Source organism: Mytilus californianus, unplaced genomic scaffold (assembly GCF_021869535.1).
Source record: "Mytilus californianus isolate M0D057914Y unplaced genomic scaffold, xbMytCali1.0.p SCAF_15, whole genome shotgun sequence".
NCBI lineage: Eukaryota > Metazoa > Mollusca > Bivalvia > Mytilida > Mytilidae > Mytilus > Mytilus californianus.
In genome coordinates this window covers 12299637-12321557 of record NW_026262637.1, presented here as the reverse complement: position 1 = coordinate 12321557, position 21921 = coordinate 12299637, and the positions used below count along the sequence as shown (strand labels likewise).

General features: G+C 32.6%; 1 protein-coding gene across 1 annotated transcript in view; it reads left to right on the top strand.

Annotated features, from left to right (window-relative positions):
* The window catches only part of LOC127725425 (eukaryotic translation initiation factor 3 subunit H-A-like), a 29362-nt gene extending 7986 nt beyond the window's left edge, over window positions 1–21376 (top strand). Inside the window, exons 2-6 of the mRNA XM_052232358.1 lie at window positions 12650–12806; window positions 13585–13752; window positions 15914–16163; window positions 18924–19059; window positions 21041–21376. Of these exons, the coding sequence (XP_052088318.1) occupies window positions 12650–12806; window positions 13585–13752; window positions 15914–16163; window positions 18924–19059; window positions 21041–21262 (933 nt within the window). The 3' untranslated portion in view covers window positions 21263–21376. The remainder of the gene's footprint in view (window positions 1–12649; window positions 12807–13584; window positions 13753–15913; window positions 16164–18923; window positions 19060–21040) is intronic.
* The last annotated feature ends 545 nt before the right edge of the window (window positions 21377–21921 follow it).

Below are 21921 nucleotides of genomic sequence, written 5' to 3'. Positions count from 1 at the left end.
TCGTATAAGAGGAAAATATTAAAGTCGAATAAATGAGGGTCGGGATGGGTTTTGTTGGATAGAGAATAATGGCCAAATGATATATCAAATAGAGAATATTGAAATTAAATAACCCCATCAAAAGTTTCATTAAACACTTAATATAACAATGTATAAACACTATATATTTATATACGAAATTGCCTCATAAAATTTCATAAAATCCATTTTTTTATTCTATAATTATTTCACGGGAACTGGTGTCATAAAATTTAAAAAAAAAATTTATTCTAGAAATGTTATTTTCAAAATGCTTCATTAAAAATCTTTCTTTCTATTAGAAATATAAAGCTTGATTGTTTGGAAACAATGTAATTATATGAGGGCACAAGTAAATGATTGAGTAATAAAAGTGACAGTTCGTTCTTGCCGGATCATTGGACACATTGTTCAACGAATAAAATTCTGTTTTGTCCGATTACAAAGTATACGTACATTTTAAAACAATTTCTTTTTTAAAAGCTAGGCTTTTGTTAGTACGGTACTCATTGTGGATTTACAACTATTTTACATTATAGTAGAGTTATATCCCCTTAAAAGACACCTTTTTTTCAAAATTCAATTTTGGGAACGATTTAACATAAAAAAATTACAAATTTTCGATGTATATTGTTAGAGAAAGACACGAGAATTAATTAAATTATGTATTCCCTAAATAATTTCTAAAATTATTTTCTCATTGAAAAAGAATAATTACATTAAATACCAATTGTGAACAAGTTTATAATTTTGTATATATTGTTGTCGTTCCCTATTACCTTGTTTAATGAACGCTTTTCAGTAATTTTATAATCAAACATTATTTAAAACTAAATTACTTACTGATAGCGATATTAATAGCAATTAAATAATCAACTTAAACATTACAAGACAACATTATAAAATTAATTGTAACAATTTTAATTTCATCCATTACACTGTGCTTAATTTCGTAGTGTTAAATATAAAAATGCGAATTGTACACTTCCTCCAAATAATCCATATTTTATTAATACTACATTGTATTTAACCTTACCATGTTTAATATTCGAGGTACACATCATGCATTTTTCATGATCACATTAAGAAAACAAAGACATGTCCCGTTATTTGACAAATCGTGGCTTAAAAAGTACTGTGATAGATAGTTACGTTAGTTTATTCTCATAAAACCATGCAGGTACAAAGGTTATATAGAGAGGTTGCATAAAATTTGGAAAACCAAAGTTATATTTATTAGGTGTAATTGTTCATCTCAAGTACATAAAAAGTAGCGACTTTTCTATTTGAAGGCCGTACGGCGACATAAATTCACGTAATCGGAACTCTGCTGAATAGTTGTCCCATTGCAAATCATACCACATCTATTTTTTTCATAAACCAAGGGAAACTCGGAAATTTATGAGATAATCAAATCTTAATACATGTACACCAATTTTTTCTATCTAAATATTTTTATATTAGTAAAAATTATATTACCTCCCCAATGTGTTTGATGAATCCTCTGGAGCGAACCTGCATAGTCTGGTCAATATGATATTGCACAAGAAAGTGAGTATGTTCTCTATTAAGTAAGGTACGTAACGACATGTTGAAACTTTGCAAAATAAATTAAGAATGAGAAAAATCACTTGTTGATCAAATTTATTAACTTTGTGGTATGGCTTGGGCCAGTAACCGTAAAAACAACAAATTCTTTGAAGCCAGTTGATTTTCCATTGTGAACAATTAATGCACCTGGTATAGCTTTTTGAGTAAATTCCTAATGTTTCTAATTAGGGTGAAAATGTCTTTGTCAAAAGAATGTTCTCTAAACAACAGGGCGACATATATCCTATTGTTTACTTGACCATTTATTCAAGAACACAAATATGACATCGTTTGAAAAAAATAAAATTTCTCCCGACAATTATATATTGAAAATACAAATCTTTTATCGGAAATTAGACATTTCCCATATTGAAATCTTTATATATTCATCTCATTGTAAAATTTTCAGTATCCCGAATTTAACAATACAATACATGAATGAATGACATCCGATCTCCCGAAAAAAAATCCCATATTAATATAACATGTATAAAAAGGAATCTTGTTCACTTTCATAATTTTGAACACAACGTATTGTGATCTTATAATACTAGACTATAATAGGAATACAAAATAACAAGTTTATTCAATATTTTTATTTATTTGAATGTCTATGAAAATGACAAAAACATGGAGCAAAAACATGATTATAATTATCTTTTTTTCTGAATGACGATGTCACTTCTTATCTGTAAATAGAAAGGAAAGAAAACATTTTTATTATTCTTAAATACAGTACTGTTAAAACAAACAGGTGTAATCAAGATCGATTTAATGTCCATAGGTAAATAACCAGACTAATCCGATTATGTAGTCACGCGTCGTTAATTTTTTTATTACCTCTGATGGGCAATAAATCAATTAACAGCCACACGTGTTGGGAGAGAATCTTTGGAGGAAATTGGGAGTACAATCCGTGATTCGCGGTGTGACACCGCTACACCCCGAAATCGGTGGTAAGAGTTCGCGATTATAAACTCTCTGCGTGTACTGTAGCTGATTGCAGGATAAATTTTATTTACTTGTATAAGTAAAATATTTTATTGGCTTCAGGGTCCGACACTTACGGTTGTCCGATTGCCTGGGGCAAGTTAATGCCGTATTCGGACAAGTAAAAACATCATCATGGTTGTCTGATCGGGCAAGTGAAAAAAAAGTGTTATATGATTAAAATTTCACAAAATCAATAGTGTGTTGTTTTGTCCAAAGATTACTCAGTGATAACACCGCACGGTCGAGTAAAGTGGTCTTAAATCCCCTTCAATGCGTATATTTCGTCAATTGGTTGGAATGAATTCCCCATTTTACCAAAAAAAGATCACATTTAAAAATATTGGCCAATCAGGCAGCCGCGGCGTTGCTTCGTCATTATCGTTATCAATCGGGACACCACTCAGGCGTTTCCGACGCACTTGTTATTCCCACCAACCAACCGAAAGCGGAGGTCTATTTTCCTTGTTCTAACTTTAGAATTTGACATTGGATGTGTATTTCCTTAAGATGGAAAAACGTAAAAGCTTGAAAGAGAAAATGAAATTAAACTTTAACAAATTTGTCAGTTGTCAGTTTATCAAGAAGGGTTTTTTGAAACGGCATTTCTTAGATAAATTATTATGAAATAAGTATCTCTATGTAAATGATCCAATTCCCGTATATTCGTCGATCTTTTCCCTCCCTCCTCGGCTCATATATGCCTCATAGTATCTCAGTGGTCAAGTCTAGTTGCTGCCATCATGGCACAACAATCAACCCTGGCAAGTTTTTTCAGTGGAATTCCTCAAACATGATAACTATATTTTATCTGCATGTACTACATTACAACCACAAAAATAGCATGTAAAAGTTTGGGCATGTAGATTTCACTTTCGGACAAGTAAAAGTAATAGGGCACTTGCCCAACTGGACACAGGTTATGTTCTTCTCATATATTTTATGACGGTATAATACTAAACCCCTAACAGGAGGGATTGTGCCTGATATTCATATGATGAAGACATAATCTTTCAATCAGTTTAATTGAGGTCTGGAGCTGGCATGTCAGTAACTGCTAGTAGTCTGTTGTTATTTATGTATTATTGTCATTATGTTTATTTTCTTTTGTTTCCTATTTTGACATCGAACTCAGACTTCTCTTAAACTGAGTTTTACTGTGCGTACTGTTGTACGTTTGTTATGCCCCCGCCGTAGCGGTGGGGGCATTAAGTTTTACCCTTGTCCGTCTGTACGTACGTACGTCCGTACGTCCCAAAATTGGTTTCCGTTCTCTAACTTGAGTTTGCCTCAACCAAATGTTATGAAACTTATACACAATGCTTATTGCCACAAAACACAGATCAAGTTTGAATTTTGGTGGCGTCACTTTAACTGTTCTAGAGTTATGCCCCTTTATAAATGGAAAAATTGCAAAATTTTTAGTTTCCGTTCTCTAACTTAAGTTTGCCTCAACCAAATGTTATGAAACTTATACACAAGGCTTATTGCCACAAAACACAGATCAAGTTTGAATTTTGGTGGCGTCACTTTAACCATTCTAGAGTTATGCCCCTTTATAAATGGAAAAATTGCAAAATTTTTAGTTTCCGTTCTCTAACTTAAGTTTGCCTCAACCAAATGTTATGAAACTTATACACAAGGCTTATTACCACAAAACACAGATCAAATTTGAATTTTGGTGGCGTCACTTTAACTGTTCTAGAGTTATGCCCCTTTATAAATGGAAAAATTGCAAAATTTTTAGTTTCCGTCCTCTAACTTAAGTTTGCCTCAACCAAATGTTATGAAACTTATATACAAGCTTATTATCACAAAACACAGATCAAGTTTGAATTTTGGTGGCGTCACTTCAACCGTTCTAGAGTTATGCCCCTTTATAAATGGAAAAATTGCAAAATTTTTAGTTTCTGTTCTCTAACTTAAGTTTGCCTCAACCAAATGTTATGAAACTTATACACAATGCTTATTACCACAAAACACAGATCAAGTTTGAATTTTGGCGGCGTCACTTTAACCGTTCTAGAGTTATGCCCCTTTATAAATGGAAAAAATTGCAAAATTTTTATTTTCTTCTAAATATCAAGTTATTTTTAAAATTGGAGTTATCTTCCTTTGTCCATGATTATAGTTGAATCAACTACAATCAATGCTTTATACAATGAAATGTTTAATTTTGACTTCCACTGATAAAACACAGATCAAGTTGAATTTGGGAAGTGTCACTTTAACCATTATTGAGTTATGCCCCTTTATAAATAGAAAAATTGCTGAATTTTTAGTTTCTGTTCTCTACTTAAGTTAGCCTCAACCAAATGTTATGAGACTTACACACAAAACTCAGATCAAGTTCAAATTTGGGTAGCGTCACTTTTACTGTTCTTCAGTTATGTCCCTTTATAACTATATGATATGCAAGTGGGGGCATCATCTGTGTCCACATGTGGACACTATCCACATTTATTTTTTCTACATTTGCTAGAGGTATAGGGGGAGGGTTGAGATCTCAAAAAACATGTTTAACCCCGCCGCATTTTTGCGCCTGCCAAAGTCAGGAGCCTCTGGCCTTTGTTAGTCTTGTATCATTTTTAATTTTAGTTTCTTGTGTATAATTTGGAGTTTAGTATGACATCCATTATCACTGAACTAGTATACATATTTGTTTAGGGGCCAGCTGAAGGACGCCTCCGGGTGCGGGAGTTTCTCGCTGCATTGAAGACCCATTGGTGGCCTTCGGCTGTTGTCTGCTCTATGGTCGGGTTGTTGTCTCTTTGACACATTCCCCATTTCCATTCTCAATTTTATATAAGTTAATGTCGAACCCTGGGCTTAGTTTATATGTTTCTTTGACATTCAAATTTTTATACGACCGCAAAAAATTTTTGCAGTCATATATTGGTATCACGTCGTCGTCGTCCGCGTTGTCCAAAGGCACTTTGTTTCCGGACAATAACTTTAGTTTAAGTGAATGGATCTCTATGAAATTTAAACACAAAGTTTGAAATTACAAAAGGAAGGTTGGGATTGATTTTGGGGGTTATGGTCCCAACAGTTTAGGAATTAAGGGCCTAAAAAGGGGTCCAAATCAGGGCTTCCAAAATTATTTTTAGCCAGCCGGACATTTTATATATTATCCCAATTTAATCCTTTGAGACAAAATAAACAAAAGGCAGTTATGGTAATCAGTTGCCGAGTTGGCCATCCCAATGATTGACATTAAAAAAAACGAAATTAAACTTTCTTTGATTCAAATTTGAAGTTCTGACGTAAACTGTTAAATTGGCAGAGCATCATTCGAAGTGTGCAACACCAGCGTACTTATATCTGCCTTAGACTCTTTATTTGTGCAAAATAACGTTGTCAAAAACTTTACTTTCGTTTTTAAATTTATTGCCGGATGTTATCTTGACAATGGTAAAACATGGACCAGAGACGGATACGTAAATTCCGTGTACGTTTGCAAAGCATGAATGAGTGTAAGTACATGTAGCTCTTTCTACATTATTTCTTCAAGAATATATTCGAAATAAAAGTGAGATAAAGGTATCAATGACAATTCAAGCATTTTTTGAAGAAATTAGGATGCATAATTAAATGTCACACCTGTACTAGTTCAAACAGAGACATGTCACTGGTTCAAACAACGTGGTTATGACGATTTTTCATTTTCACCTTTTTAATTTTTTCATCAAATCATATTTGTAAACTTATTTCTGATAATTTAAATCTTTTTGACTAAATTAATTAGATGCAAACCGCTGAAATGTAAGAAAATAACTTTGAATAGACCGATCAATGTCCGGTTCAAAATAGTTTACCTGTCACCTGAACAGGTAAATTTCAGCTGTTGGACAACTAATTAGTTTTGATTAAAATGAGAAGGTATTAAAGTAGGGGTTGTTTTGATAGTACTTAATGATCATGTCACTTTTATGACCGGAAATGTGTGGCTGTTAAAGGCAAAATGTTGGGTCAAAAAGATCGCGAATTATGTTAAAATGACCGTCTCTTAAGAAAGCCTTGAAAACTAAAAAGTAGATGACCGTTTCATGCTTTTCCCATCCAGACTTTTACTGGACATTATACAAATGTCCGGCATATATGACCGTTTTGGAAGCCTTGGTCCAAATAAGCATTTTTCTAGTTTCCAGACAATAACTTGTGTGTTAGTGTATGGATCTTTCTGAAATTGTACCACAAGGTTCCATACCAAAAAAGGAAGGTTGGGATTGATTTTGGGGGTTATGGCGCTAACTGTTTAGGAATTAGGGGCCAGAAAGGGGCCTAAAACAATACTTTTCTATTACTTTGTATCAATTGCTTATTGCTTGAATAACAAGGAATAAGAACGACTAATTAGCATGTATTAATGGCCTGCAGAGCTCTGTACTAAAGTCATATGATTTTATCCAATTATAGCCTGAGCGGCAAGACCCCTTTGGTTACTATCTGTGATACTGCGGTTGTAAAATGGCATCTGGAATTTCTTATAAGTCACACGGTTTTATCGAGTCCAGTTATTATAGCGCACCTGTGGGAAATCCCTAGTTTATTAATATCAAGGTGGCGCTGTATCATATAAGAATTCTACCTTTAGAAAGAAATCGAATGGTGAAAAAAACTTGAAAAACGGACGAGAATTGTTTAAACTACAACAGTTTAACATGGAAAATTGTATTTATTTTGGCATATTTTTGGTTTTTATACGACCGCAAAAAAATTTTGTGGTCGTATATTGGTATGACGTTGGCGTCGTCGTCGTCCGGTGTCGTTGTCCGGTGTCGTCGTCGTCCGAAGACACATTGGTTTTCGCACTCTAACTTTAGTTAAAGTGAATGGATCTCTATGAAATTTTACCATAAGGTTCAATACCACAAAAGGAAGGTTGGGATTGTTTTGGGGGGTTATGGTACCAACAGTTAAGGAATTAGGGGCCAAAAATAAGCATTTTCTAGTTTCCAGACAATAATTGTGGAATGGTGTATGGATCTCTCTGAAATTATACTACAAGTTTCCATACCACAAAGGGATGGTTAGAATTTGCTTTGGGGGGTTATGGCTCAAACCGTTTAGCAATTAGGGGCAAAAAAGGGGGAAAAACAAGGTTGTCCTGGTTAATAGACAAATACTTTAGTACAAAACATAATTTAAAGCAGTGTAAGGGAGATAAATCAAATACATCACTGAAATTACCTCTCTTACACTGCTTTTAAATTATGTATAAAGTAATGGTTAATGAACAATTAAGATAATTTAAAACAGTGTAAGGGAGGTAATCCAAATACAACGTTTTGGTTACTTCCCTTACACTGCTTTTAAATTATGTTTAAAGAAATGCATATTTATAAAGGAAGACCAGTAAAAATATCTGCAAATGTTGCATCTTTTTTTTTTACAAAAAAAACCATATGAAAGATTTGACACTTTATTTTAAATTCTATTATAAAATAGATTACGTTAGCACTATGGTAAATTTAAATGGGTAATTATGGTTGCAAACTCCATTGGAAATTTGAATTGAGATTATGACCATATCTTGAGGGAAAGAATTTTTTGGGGGAAAAAAAGGGGGGGGGTGGAGTAAAAAGAAATTGTGGGGGGTCAATTTTTTCTCATTTCAGATTTCAGAAATTAAAAAGAATTATTCTTCAAATATTATTTTTTTTTTTTTCAAATTTCAAAAATTGAAAAATTTCAAGAAGTAATCTTTAATTGCACAGTATGGCGCATTAGATTTGTAAAATCTTTGACCACATTTATTTATTTGTTATGCCGAATCTAACCGTTTATTTAGATTTTTAATTTTGGGTCCAGTTTTCAAATTGGTCTACATTAAGGTCCAAAGGGTTCAAAATTAAACTCTGTTTGATTTCAACAAAAATTGAATATATGGGGTTCTTTGATATGCTGAATCTAACCATGTATTTAGATTTTTTATTTGTGGGCCCCGCTATCAAATTGGTTCATATTGAGGTCAAAAGGGTCCAAAATTAAACTTCGTTTGATTTCATCAAAAATTGAATCATTGGGGTTCTTTGATATGCAAAATCTAACCGTGTATTTAGATTTTAAATTTTGGGTCCTGTTTTTTAAATTGGTCTACATTAAGGTCCAAAGGGTCCAAAATTAAACATAGTTTGATTTCAACAAAAATTGAATTCCTGGGGTTCTTTGATATGCTGAATCTAAACATGTGTTTAGATTTTTGATTATGGGCCCAGTTTTCAAGTTTGTCCCAGTTGGGGTCCAAAATTAAACTTTGTTTGATTTCAACAAAAATTGAATATATGGGGTTCTTTGATATGCTGAATTTAACCATGTATTTAGATTTTTTATTTGTGGGCCCCACTATCAAATTAGTTCATATTGAGGTCAAAAGGGTCCAAAATTAAACTTTGTTTGATTTCATCAAAAATTGAATTATTGGGGTTCTTTGATATTCCAAATCTAACCATGTATTTATATTTTTAATTTTGGGTCCCGTTTTTTAAATTGGTCTACATTAAGGTCCAAAGGGTCCAAAATTAAACTTAGTTTGATTTTAAAAAAAATTGAATATATGGGGTTCTTTGATATGCTGAATCTAACCATGTATTTTGATTTTGGACATTGGACCATAATAGGTAAATTAAAAAAATTCAAATTCTTAGACCACATTCTTTCTGTGTCAAAAAACTATGCTGTGTCAAATATTTAATCACAATCCAAATTCAGAGCTGTATCAAGCTTGAATGTTGTGTCCATACTTGCCCCAACTGTTCAGGGTTCGACCTCTGCGGTCGTATCAAGCTGCGCCCAGCAAAGCATTTTATTACTGTTTGTTTTAAATTGATCTAAAAGTATTATCCGATTGAAAGCTGATCCCGAGTAAAACAGGTAATACAGATGAAGCGATCATGTTTCCCATGATGTTTAACAAAATAATGTAGACAAATCTAGACATAGATTATTTTACTGTTGAAATGTCACAAGTTTATCGAGATTTATAAAAGGATATTTACTTTCAAGTGTTTTAGATGTATGCCTTTGTAGCAAATGTCATTGATTACCTTATTGAAACTGGACAATTCAAATCGGGATAATAAGTTTGTAAAACATGTTGAATTTATATCTTTTTAAAAATTTTTTACAATTGAATATACTAGTACACATAACAACAAAAAGAAAAACAATCAAACAAAATGAGCTTGACGCTATCTTGCTAACCGCAAATCTATTTCATATGAATTAGTTTATGTACAAATTAAGGAATAGAAACGTGTAAAAATGTGAATATTTTAATTGACTGGTATACAAGAAAGATTTTGATTATTCGTATTTAAGAAAAGGGGGTCGAAACATATTTTTTGTACAATCATCTTCAAAACTTTCAGAAATGGCTTCTTAACTATTTTTAAATATTAAAATATAACATGATCCACTGTGTTTCACCAATATCATATGTGATAACTGGCGGCTTAAACTATCAAGATCGAAAAAGACATAAAAAGGAATAGATAGACTACAACATTGAACGAATGCCTCTATTCGGGAGCGGAATGTAAGTTTGAACTATTCGGGTTACTTTGTATGTATATACATGTATGAGTCAGTTATTGCATGATTTAACGGACGTGGCGCTTAAATATGAAGATTAGGATATAGGGTCTGGAAATCTAGTTTACAATTTCACTTCAGTTAGTTTCAGGGGACATTCCTGATCAACAAAATTTGGGTTCCATTTTTTTAAAACCAGGAATCACATCATAAATGAACTTGTAACGACTATTTCACTGCATAATCATTATCCCTATAAAAACGTTAAAATCGATATTTGGAATTCATTTCTATAAAGTTGGAACCAAGGATTTGTACAAATCCTTATTGGAACAATTCTAATGACTGTAAATTGTAAATTAATCAAGAATAAATCACGTTTACTTTCGATTTTCAAATGAAATGAAAACGGGAAGTGACAAGTGGATAATAAATTCAGAATGAATCCAGATTCATCTACGGATAGTTCGTGTTTAAAAAGAGGCAGAAAATTATCATTTTTTAAATTAAATTTGCTTAGTAAGAAATATATTTGTCTCTCTCGTTTAATTTGATACTAAATGATTTCGTATTTTACGTTTTAGTGCCTATAAATTCTTAAGAATACTTTCACGCATGCACAGTACATAGTAAAGGAAGCACCTGTTTGACTCGTGAAAACATTTCTAAACGTTTTGAATAAAGTTCTATCTTTTAAATAGAAATTGTCGAAAGTTTTTGATGAAAATACGTTCATATGACGAAACTATGACAAAAGAACTGCAAATTGTGATCGATTGAGAAATATTGAAATTAAAATGCGAAATGTCCGAGGGGAAACAATTTTGTTCAAATGACGAAACTACGACAAACGAACTGCAAATTGTGGTCGTTTGAGAAATATTGAAATTGAAATGCGGACTGATTTTACTGGGAAAAATAATTATGATGGTCAATTATGAGGTTTATTAATAATTAACGGATTGGTGACCCATCTGATGGCAATAAGCGGATTACCTGTAATCACAACTTATAACACCTGTTGTAAATGTTAATTAGCTGGGGGTCATAAACTTGTCAGAAACATGAAGACAGGTAGAATTATAGTATTTTTACACTTTTCAAATTTAAGTGACGAAATTGATATGAAAGACTTTCGTCATTTTGAAAACCGTTTCGTAAATGACGAAAATGACGAGCGCTAGCAAAATCACTGTATATGACAACAACCGGTCTGTTCATATATTTTCGTGAACACGATACTAACCGGAAAGTGTCAGGGATTTGATCGATCACATGCGGAGAGTCAATTACCATGCCATATAAACCAATTAACGAGTTATCGAAAGATGGGCGGTAACGCAGATGAAACATTTGAAGTGACGACGTTGTTATTCCTTTTAAACATTACTTCCATGCTTATACAATCTAAAGAGTTTGGGTCTATTTTTGAGTCATAATAAAATCTAGTCATTATTATGACCACTAGATAGGATATTTTAATTCTTTTCTGTAATGCCTTCCTGCAAGTTCCTGGTCAAAGACAAAAAATAAAATAGCCTTTCTAGATGTCATAATTATTTGAACTAAATTAAATCTTATGTTGTTTTCAAGATTGTTTCAGTCTTTAACATAAATAATGAATTTCAACAGGACAATGTGGAGTCGCCACATGTCAATATTATTGAGTGCTGAAGGATTTTCTTTATTTAGTATACAAATGTAACACTGGATATGAACTCAAGTGTTGCTGAGTAAAACTGATCAGGTGTAGTGGTTCGCGCATCAGACTACTAACACAAAGGTTCCTGGTTCGATCCACGTTCTGGGGTGAAAATTTCAGGGACTGAATTTTCGGCTCTCCCTTGACACCATTTGCGAATATGGTCTTGAGAAACGATGATAGTCCGTCAGAAGGGGACGATAAATGGCTGACCCGTGTTAAGAGAGAGCCATATCTCTTGCACGTAAAAGACACCCTTGTAGATTTCCAAAAAGAGCAGGCTAATGCCACTACAAGGCAGCACTCGCACCCGCACAGTTGAAAGGGATTAATATAAGTTGCAATAACTTGTTTCCCAATACACTATAAAGAAATATGTTTAAACTAACTGATCAGGTACAAGTTAAATCGGCATCTGGTCAGTTTGGTACCTATAAAAAGTCAAATAGGCACATATCTGAAGTTGTCTCAGCATTTGATAATTCAACTAAAATAATTTTTACCGTACTGTTTTCTTTCCTTTTTATAAAAATATCTGTGAGACTTGGTTTTCGATTTTTTATATACATATTTTTTGCAAAACTTACAATTTCAGATGTTCATAACTTCATTTGGTACATCATTAAAAACTCAACACTTGTTATTAAGCAGGAAGAATACACACGAATTTGAATGACTTGTCTGATCTGATGGCTGAGTTCATTATTGCAAACATATTCTTTTCTTTCCCGCACAGATATATAACATTCCTTGTGATGTGTGAGATGGACCAACTGAGAATACATTCATATATTTTACTTTATTACATTGTAGGTTGTATTGAAGATCGTTAAGCATTGTCAAGAAGAAGCTGCTGGTGGAACAGATCTTGTCCAAGGTGTCTTGTTAGGTCTAGTTGTTGACAACAAGTTGGAAATCACCAACTGCTTTCCTTTCCCCAGGCACAATGATGAAGAAGAATTTAATGAGGGTATGTATTGATATTTTGTGTCATTTGCATCATAGTTCCAGTATGAGCAGTCCATTATGGATTGTCTGTTCTCAAAAATCTCTAATGTGTCTGTAAAATTTGTATATCTTCTGTAAAAATTTAAATAAATCTGAAGTCATGGAAGTTGGAGGTTAAAATTAATATCTGATTATACCCTTGGCAAAGCAATCAACATTGGTTGAAAACTATATTCAGTTATGCCACAAACTATAAAACCTTGCAAAGAAAAAGAAATCTGACTTTGCCACCATCCAAGCAACATGGCCACCTTCAAACAGTGTTCTAGCTAGGATATGAAAATAGAGGGGCATGATCAGTACTCATGGTATCTGTATAATATTAGTTTTTGTCATGGCAAAACACATATATAGAAAAATTTATGTACTATACCTAAGCAGCATCAAAATGTAAAAAAATGAAAGTAGAACAGATGTCACCCTACATGTCAATAATTTGTTTATCACTAACATTTTCTCTGTCCTCTGTCTACTTACCTTCAGGCTTTGTAGAAAAATGAATGAACATCCAAACATCACCTTATTCAGGTTTTGGTTTCATATATTTTACCAATAAGTTTCATTGCATGATTGCAACTCATCTTACTGTTATACATTGTACATAGTTTATTATGAGTATTAAACCTGACCAGTATATGATATGTTATATTGAATATTTTGTTGTTTTGATTTGACATCATATTTCTCTCACATGCAATAATTACCACATTTATCATGTATATTAATGGATTATTTTGTAGTTCAATACCAGATGGAAATGATGAGAAATCTACGACATGTAAACATAGACCATTTACATGTTGGATGGTATCAGAGTACATACTTTGGGTCTTTCATCAACAGACCATTATTAGACTCTCAGTTCAATTACCAAGACAATATAGAGGAATCTGTTGTTCTTATTTATGGTAAGGTTACCATTATATCCTTACACCTCTCCTCTCATTTCTAATTGTCATCCATCACTTACGACTCAGTTAGAGTCCACAATTGTAAATCAAACACTTTTGTAAGCAGCTTTTATTTAACCAACTTAAAAAAATGTAGTATTTTAAAATTCAACCTAAGGGGTAAACATACGGAATAAAGGTCAATGAAACAACAACCCAATAACACAAATATACAAGGAAAATTACATGTTACCTCAATCAAGTGCATGCAGTGATGCAGGTCGAGACAAGGTATTGGTCTTATTCAAACAAAGAGAAACATGTGAATTTTCATGCACTTGTATTACATGTAGAATAACAGTTTGAACTGATTTTGATTAATTCATGTAATTATAAAAGGAGAGGAAGGAGATTTCTGATAAATATGTACATATATTTTTCAAACCTTTTGATCACTAACTGAATTCAGTTTATAAATACCAAGATATACTTATGTGACATTTCAGCCTGAGGAATTATTTTTATACGACTGCAAAAAAATTTTGTGGTCGTATATTGGTATGACGTTGGCGTAGTCGTCGTCGTCCGAAGACACATTGGTTTTCGCACTCTAACTTTAGTTTAAGTGAATGGATCTTTATGAAATTTTACCATAAGGTTCAATACCACAAAAGGAAGGTTGGGATTGATTTTGGGGGTTATGGTACCAACAGTTAAGGAATTAGGGGCCAAAAATAAACATTTTTGTAACTTCCAGACATAACTTGTGTGTAAGTGTATGGATCTCTCTGACATTGTACCACAGGGTTCCATATCACAAAGGGAATGCTGGGATTGATTTTGGGGGTAATTGCCTCAAAATTTTGGGAATTAGGGGCCAAAAAAGGGGAAAAAAACAAGCATTTTCTAGTTTCATGACAATAACATGTGTGTAAGTGTATGGATCTTTCTGAAATTGTACTACAAGGTTCCATATCTCAAAGGAAAAGCTTGAATTGAGTTTGGGGGTAATTGTCCAATATGTTTAGGAATAAGGGGCCAAAAAGGGGCCAAAAATAAGCCGTTTTCTAGTTTCCAGACAATAACGTGTGTTTAAGTGTATGGATCTTTATGAAATTGTACTACAAGGTTCCATATCACAAAGGTAAAGCTAGAATTGAGTTTGGGGGTAATTGCTCAAAAGGTTTAGGAATAAGGGGCCAAAAAGGGGTCAAAAATAAGCATTTTTCTAGTTTCCAGACAATAACGTGTGTTTAAGTGTATGGATCGTTATGAAATTGTACTACAAGGTTCCATATCACAAAGGGAATGCTGGGATTGATTTTGGGGGTAATTGCCTCAAAATTTTAGGAATTAGGGGCCAAAAAAGGGTAAAAAAACAAGCATTTTTCTAGTTTCATGACAATAACTTGTGTTCAAGTGTATGGATCTCTCTGAAATTGTACTACACGGTACCATACCACAAAGGGAAGGCTGGGATTGATTTTGGGGGTAATTGCCTCAAAATTTTAGGAATTAGGGGCCAAAAAGGGGCAAAAAACGCATTTTTCTAGTTTCAGGACAATAACTTGTGTATAAGTGTATGGATCTTTATGAAATTGTACTACAAGGTTCCATATCACAAAGGGAAAGCTGGGTTAGAGTTTGGGGGTAATTGCCCTAAACGTTTAGGAATTTGGGGCCAAAAAGGGGCAAAAAAACAAGCATTTTTCTAGTTTCCAGACAATAACTTGTGTTCAAGTGTATGGATCTCTCTGAAATTGTACTGCAAGGTACCATACCATAAAGGGAAGGCTTAGATTGAGTTTGGGGGTGATGAATCATAAGGGGGTTCAAAAAATTTGGGGGGAGGGATTTTTTTTTTCCTTTTTTTTTCTTTAAAATTTTCCATTTTAAATTGGTTATTTCTGATTTATATGTAAAAACAAATAATAATGATATGGTTTGAATAGGTCAATTAATAATTTATAAGTTCTTAGACCACATTCATTCTGAGTCAGAAACCTATGCTGTGTCAAATATTTAATCACAATCCAAATTCAGTGTGTATCAAGCTTGAATGTTGTGTCCATACTTGCCCCAACTGTTCAGGGTTCGACCTCTGCGGTCGTATCAAGCTGCCCCTAGCGAAGTATTTTATTCAAATTAATGTTCATGTATTTGAATTATAACATTTCAGATCCTTTACGTACAACACAGGGATATTTAGCATTAAAGGCGTACAGATTGACCAGAGAAATGATGGACTTCTATAGAAATGGAGATTACAGTCCAGACTCTATTAAAGAGTCAAATATCAGCTTTGAAAAAATGTTTGAAGAAATCCCAATCTATGTGAAGAATTCTCATCTGACCAACGCCTTGTTGTGTGAAGTTGAAGAAAAAACTACTGATGAAGATAAATTTAATTATCTTGATCTGGCAACTAGGTAAGGGAGATAACTCTAGACAAAAACATTAATATTATGACTGAGTAAGTAGTGTTTCCCCTATCACACAAAAAGGGCATGGTAACTTAATTGAAAAAGGGCATCTAGAGCCCGCAAAAATTTATAAAAAGGGCACCTACAGTGTATGGAAAATTAACAAAAGGGCTCCTACAGTATGCTGAAAACAAGAAAGGCAATAAATTGTCATATTGCATTGGTAAAGTATGGACTGGCAGTTGTTGATGGAATCAGAACTCAAGATAGCAAGTGTATTGTTTCAAAATAATATTGTATATATGTATCTTTGAATAAAGATGAAAATCAACATTATTTCGGGTAAGAGCAAGTGACCAAAGATGTATGTATATTACTAGCTATACATCTTTGTCAGACTTTGAAGGACTAAGGCATAAATTTACTAGGCAGTAATTATATGATTTGACTGATGTGGCAATTAAATATAAAGATTAGGATATAAGATCTGAAAATCTAGTTCAAAATTTCACTTCAATTAGTTTCAGGGGACAGTCCTGATCAACAAAAGTTGGGCCCCTTTTTTTTAAACCAGGATTCACAGTATAAATGAACTTGTAGAACTTTGTAAGACTATTACACTGCATAATCAATATCCTTATAAAATGTTTAGATCGATATTTAGAATTCATTTCTATAAAGTTGGAACAAAGGAATTGTACAAATTATAATTGGAACGATTCTAATAACTGTAAATTGTAAATTAATCGAGAATTGATCACGTTTACTTTCGATTTACAAATGAAATGTAAACGGGAAGTGACAAGTAGATAATAAATTCAGGATGAATCCGGATTCATCTACGGATTGGTTCGTTTTTAAAAAAAGGCAGTAAATTATCATTTTTTGAATTTGATTTGCTTAGTAAGAACTATATTTGTCTCTCTCATTTATTTTTAACTAAATTTATTCGGTATTTTACGTTTTAGTGTCTATAACTTCATAGGAATACTTTCACACATGCGCAGTAAAGGAAGCACCTGTTTGACTCGTGTAAACATTTTTGAACGTTTTGAATAAAGTTCTATCTTTTTAATCGAAATTGAACGTTTAAACCAAGGATCACGAAAATATGATCATTTGACGAAACTATGACAAACAAACTGCAAATTGTGATCGTTTTAGAAATATTGAAATTAAAAAGCGAACTGTCCGGGGGAAAACAATTTTGTTCAAATGACGAAACTACGACAAACGAACTGCAAATTGTGGTCGTTGGCCTTGAGAAATATTGAAATTAAAATGCCGACTGACTAATTTTACTTGGGAAAATTATTATGGTGGTCAATTATGAGGTTTATTAATAATTAATGGATTAGTGACCCATCCGATGGCGATAATCGGATTAACTGTTATCACAACTTTATAACACCTGTTGTAAATGTTAATTAGCTGAGGGTCATAAACTTGTCAGAAACATGAAGACAGGAAGAAAGGGCATTTTTGAGACAATGGCGTCATCCAAAGAAGTGAAAAAAGGGCATGGCGTCATTTAGTAAGACAAAAAAAGGGCATGGCGTCATTTAAAAAGGGCATGGCATCTATCCATGCTAAACATGCTTGGGGGAAACACTTAAGTAAGGAAGATAAGGAACTTGTCAAATTATTTGACCCCACTCTAGGAGTTGAACCTATGTTGCAACCTCTGTGTCTGTCCATTTGTCCAACTATTATTTTCATCCAACTTTCTCAGAAACTACTAAATAGAAAAAAAAATCATATTGAGTCAGCAGCTTTAAAGAAACAAAAAGTGATGTGTTAGCATGTTTAGAATCTGCGACTCATTTCACAATAAACCTTACAAGATAAAATACTTGTAAGTCATGAACATTTCAGTATAACTTATAAACAATTCCCTTGACACCATTTGCGAGTATGGTCTTGAGAAACGATGATAGTCCTTCTGAAGGGGACGATAAATGGCTGACCCGTGTTAAAAGAGAGCCATATCTCTTGCACATAAAAGACACCCTTGTAGATTTCGAAGAAAGGGCAGGCTGATGTCGCTACAAGGCAGCAAAGTGGAAAGGGATTAATATAAGTTGCATTCACTTGTTTCCCAATCCACTATAAATAAATATGTTTAAACTAAACAATTTTTTCGTAAGATTTTTTTGTGAAAAGAGCCTGTGTTACATACCTACTTCTTATAACAGATACTTTGAATTTTTCATTGTGTTGAATGAACTTTAAATTTTTCTTTACTATTGAACAGTGATGAGTTGTACAATTTGGGAATTTGTTGGATCCTTCTTTCTATTTCCAATACTTTGAATAACTAGTGGTGATTTGTTTACCATAACAATAGATATAAGAAGATGTGGTATGAATGCAATGAGACAACTCTCCATTCAAGTCACAATTTGTAAAAGTAAACCATTATAGGTCAAAGTACAGTCTTCAAAATGGAGCCTTGGCTCACACGGAACTGCAAGCTATAAAGGGCCTCAAAAATGACTGGTGTAAAACCATTCAAACGAGAAAACCAACAGTCTAATCTATATGCTTGATTCATATATATTTGTCTGCATTGAGGAACAATTTCACCATTGAAATGAATTTTAAAATGATTAAAAAACCATCTTGAACATGTTAAATCAAGATAAAACTGTATGTAGAGTTGCTGTTTTACTTCCAACATGCATACATCCTCAAAATTGGAATAGCATTTATAAGAGAATATCAGACAGATCAATGTTAAACTTAATTATGTTCTTTTTTTTTCAGTTCAATGTTAGAAAAAAATCTCCGTCAGTTAATGGACTGTGTTGATGAGGTTGCTATGGATGCCAATCGTTTCCTTAACTACCAGAGACAATATAATAAACAATCTGTACAGAAACAGCAGTTCTTGTTGAAGAGGGTAGGTTTATAGGAGTATAATCCCTTTAAAAAAAATATTTCCTAGTTTGAATTAGCTCGGGTAACACTAGATGAAGTCCTTAAATGACTGTTTTTGTGTTAAAAGTGTTCGTGAACATTAAATTCAGAATCATATATATATATATTCAAGACTAAACTTCATTAATACAAATATCAACACGAAAAAATTTCTGTCATATATTAAGGCTGCTGAAGTTAAAAAATCTGTTGGACACAACTTACCCTATGAAATAAATTCCAAATTTTTGTTGGAACTGTTTTGATTAAATATCTTTTATTATTGCTTACTAAATTTTGCAGCAACATAGTAGTTCCCTTTTAAAATTATGCAGAAGGATTGAAACAGATCTAGGTACATTAGTTGAATTTGTTGCTTTATGTTAAATATATCAAAGTTATAACTGAGTTATTCTTCTAATTCTTCTAACAAATAGAAAATAAAAGATCTTATTTCTTATGCAGCAAAAATACTGCAATCTGATTGGTTAATTACCCTGGTGTAAATAACACCCCACCCTTGTTCACCCCTGGATAAATAAAATTTTGCCAAAATAAAAAAAAAAAAAATAACATGTCAAAAAAAAAACAAAAAATAAAATAAATAAAATGTCAAAAAAAAAAAAAAAATAATTAAAAATTAAAATTTGTAAAAAAATTTAAAAAAAAATTAAAAAAATTTTGTTTTCCTGAAAATTCAAAAGAACAATTTTTTTTTCTTCTGAATTTCCCAAAAATAAAGAAAAAAAGTATTTGACAATACACAGCAACATCAAATTTGAAAAAATGTTACACTGGAAATTTTTCATTAACATTTTTCAATTTTACATCCCGGATTAAAAATGAGTAAAGGAATTGTTCATAAGAAATAAATTCGTTATCTTGGTGTAATCAGGGGTGCGCCTCAGGGTGTATGAATTTCAACAACGGTGTAAAATTCTGTACACCCTTGATTACACCAAGATAACTAACATAGACAAATTAACCTTCTTCAAGAAAGTTGACTTACATTGGTGTTTTTTCATAAATGTCCCAAGTTGATTAACTTAACAGAGTAAACATATAGCTTATAAGAATTTTTAAATCAGTCTCCTTTAAAAGCGCTTCACAAAATTCCACCAAACACAAAACAGCTTCTTCTTCAAGACATAAAGTTTTGATTTGAGTGATTATTGTGGTTAGACATACCAAATCATGAAATTCACCATTTCAGCTAAAATTATATGGATACAGCAGACGACACATGTTTTCCTTGTAGGAATCACACATTTTTTCGAACATTTTTTTTGGAGTGGCCACTCATTATACATTATGGAATATTTTCATGTGCATAAAAATAACATGTTATTGTGGTAATTTTTAAGAAATAAATATTCCTGTATCTCAATTTCTATGTTTTGAAACAACTCTTGCTACTAATAAATTCACATTGACATTTATCAACATTATTTGTTGTTGTTGTTAGAGAGGCAAAAGAGATGATCGTTTTACTGCTGTAAACTTGTGATTTTGTTTCAAACAAAATTAAACCATTTGATTTTAAATTAAATACAATAATCTAACTTGTCATAATTGCTTGAAAAATATGATAGAAAAGAAGTGATACAGGGTATTCATCTATTACACAAAATCACGATATGCATTCCTTAAAACACAAAAAGCAAAAGAACATCCCTTTTATTGCTCTTCTTCATCTCAAAGTCACAGTGAGACTTTCACAGGAACAAAAACAAAAACCTCAGACCTCACTGCAAACAGTAGAATAACAAAATACCAAACTCCAAGGGAAATTCAGAACAGAAAGTCCTTTATAAAATGGCAAAATCAAAAGCTCAAAACACAAGTTAAGACAACCCCTAGCACTGGTTTAAGGGGGATTCTTTGTGAGAATAGATAAAGACTTTCAAAGCTATCTTGGAAGATTTTTATGCAGATTAATCATGTAATACTGAAATATTTTTTAGCAACAAGAAAATACAGCAAGAGAAGCTCGAGGTGAGAAACCTTTACCTGAAGATGACATCAACAAGATGTTCAAGCCCATACCAGCACCTGCTAGATTAGATAGTTTGTTATTAGCTGAACAGATTAATAACTACTGCCAGCAAATCGGAGAGTTTTCATCACAGAGCGTTGGAAAGCTGTTTATGTCTGAAACTTTACAGAAAGAACCATTAGAAAGTTAATGAACAGATTAAGCTTAGATTTGAAAACTGACCCTATTAGATTGATATGGATAGCCATTTTGGTACTTTGAGAATGAAACAAAGTTGTCAGAATAAAAAAATCAGAAACTGGAAGTCTAGCTTTTTTATCCTTCACCTTAATACTATTAACAAAAATGCATTAATTCACTTTAAAAATTCACTTGAACACCACATGTTTCGTTTATGTTAGGTTGGAAACAGAAACAAGGTCATTAACAAGAAAATATCATTTTTAAAGGCAGTGCTTTAATGCCTTTCTAGCTGCCGTGTTAATATTTCTTTCCGCGATATCCAACTTATCTACGTGGGGGGTCATTTAGCTCCAAGTAGATCCGGAAAATGTTGATTCTCTCCTCTTCTTATTGTGGTATAAAATGTTTTTTGTCTCATTTCATTTACATTGGGAAATAGAGAAACGATCATTGTGTTTTGTTAGTTTTAAAAACTTTTGATATATTTGTATTTTACATTATAAGCAGTCAACCGATTGACAAACTAGAATTATTTGAACTCCTTGTGGAAAGAGGTCGGGTTAATTTCGAGTGTTATCTGCAATCTAGATGTTTATAAATCATTTCAGTCGTTGATATAATAATTAAAGGTCGACTGAACATGAATTATATTATACAATTTAAAGC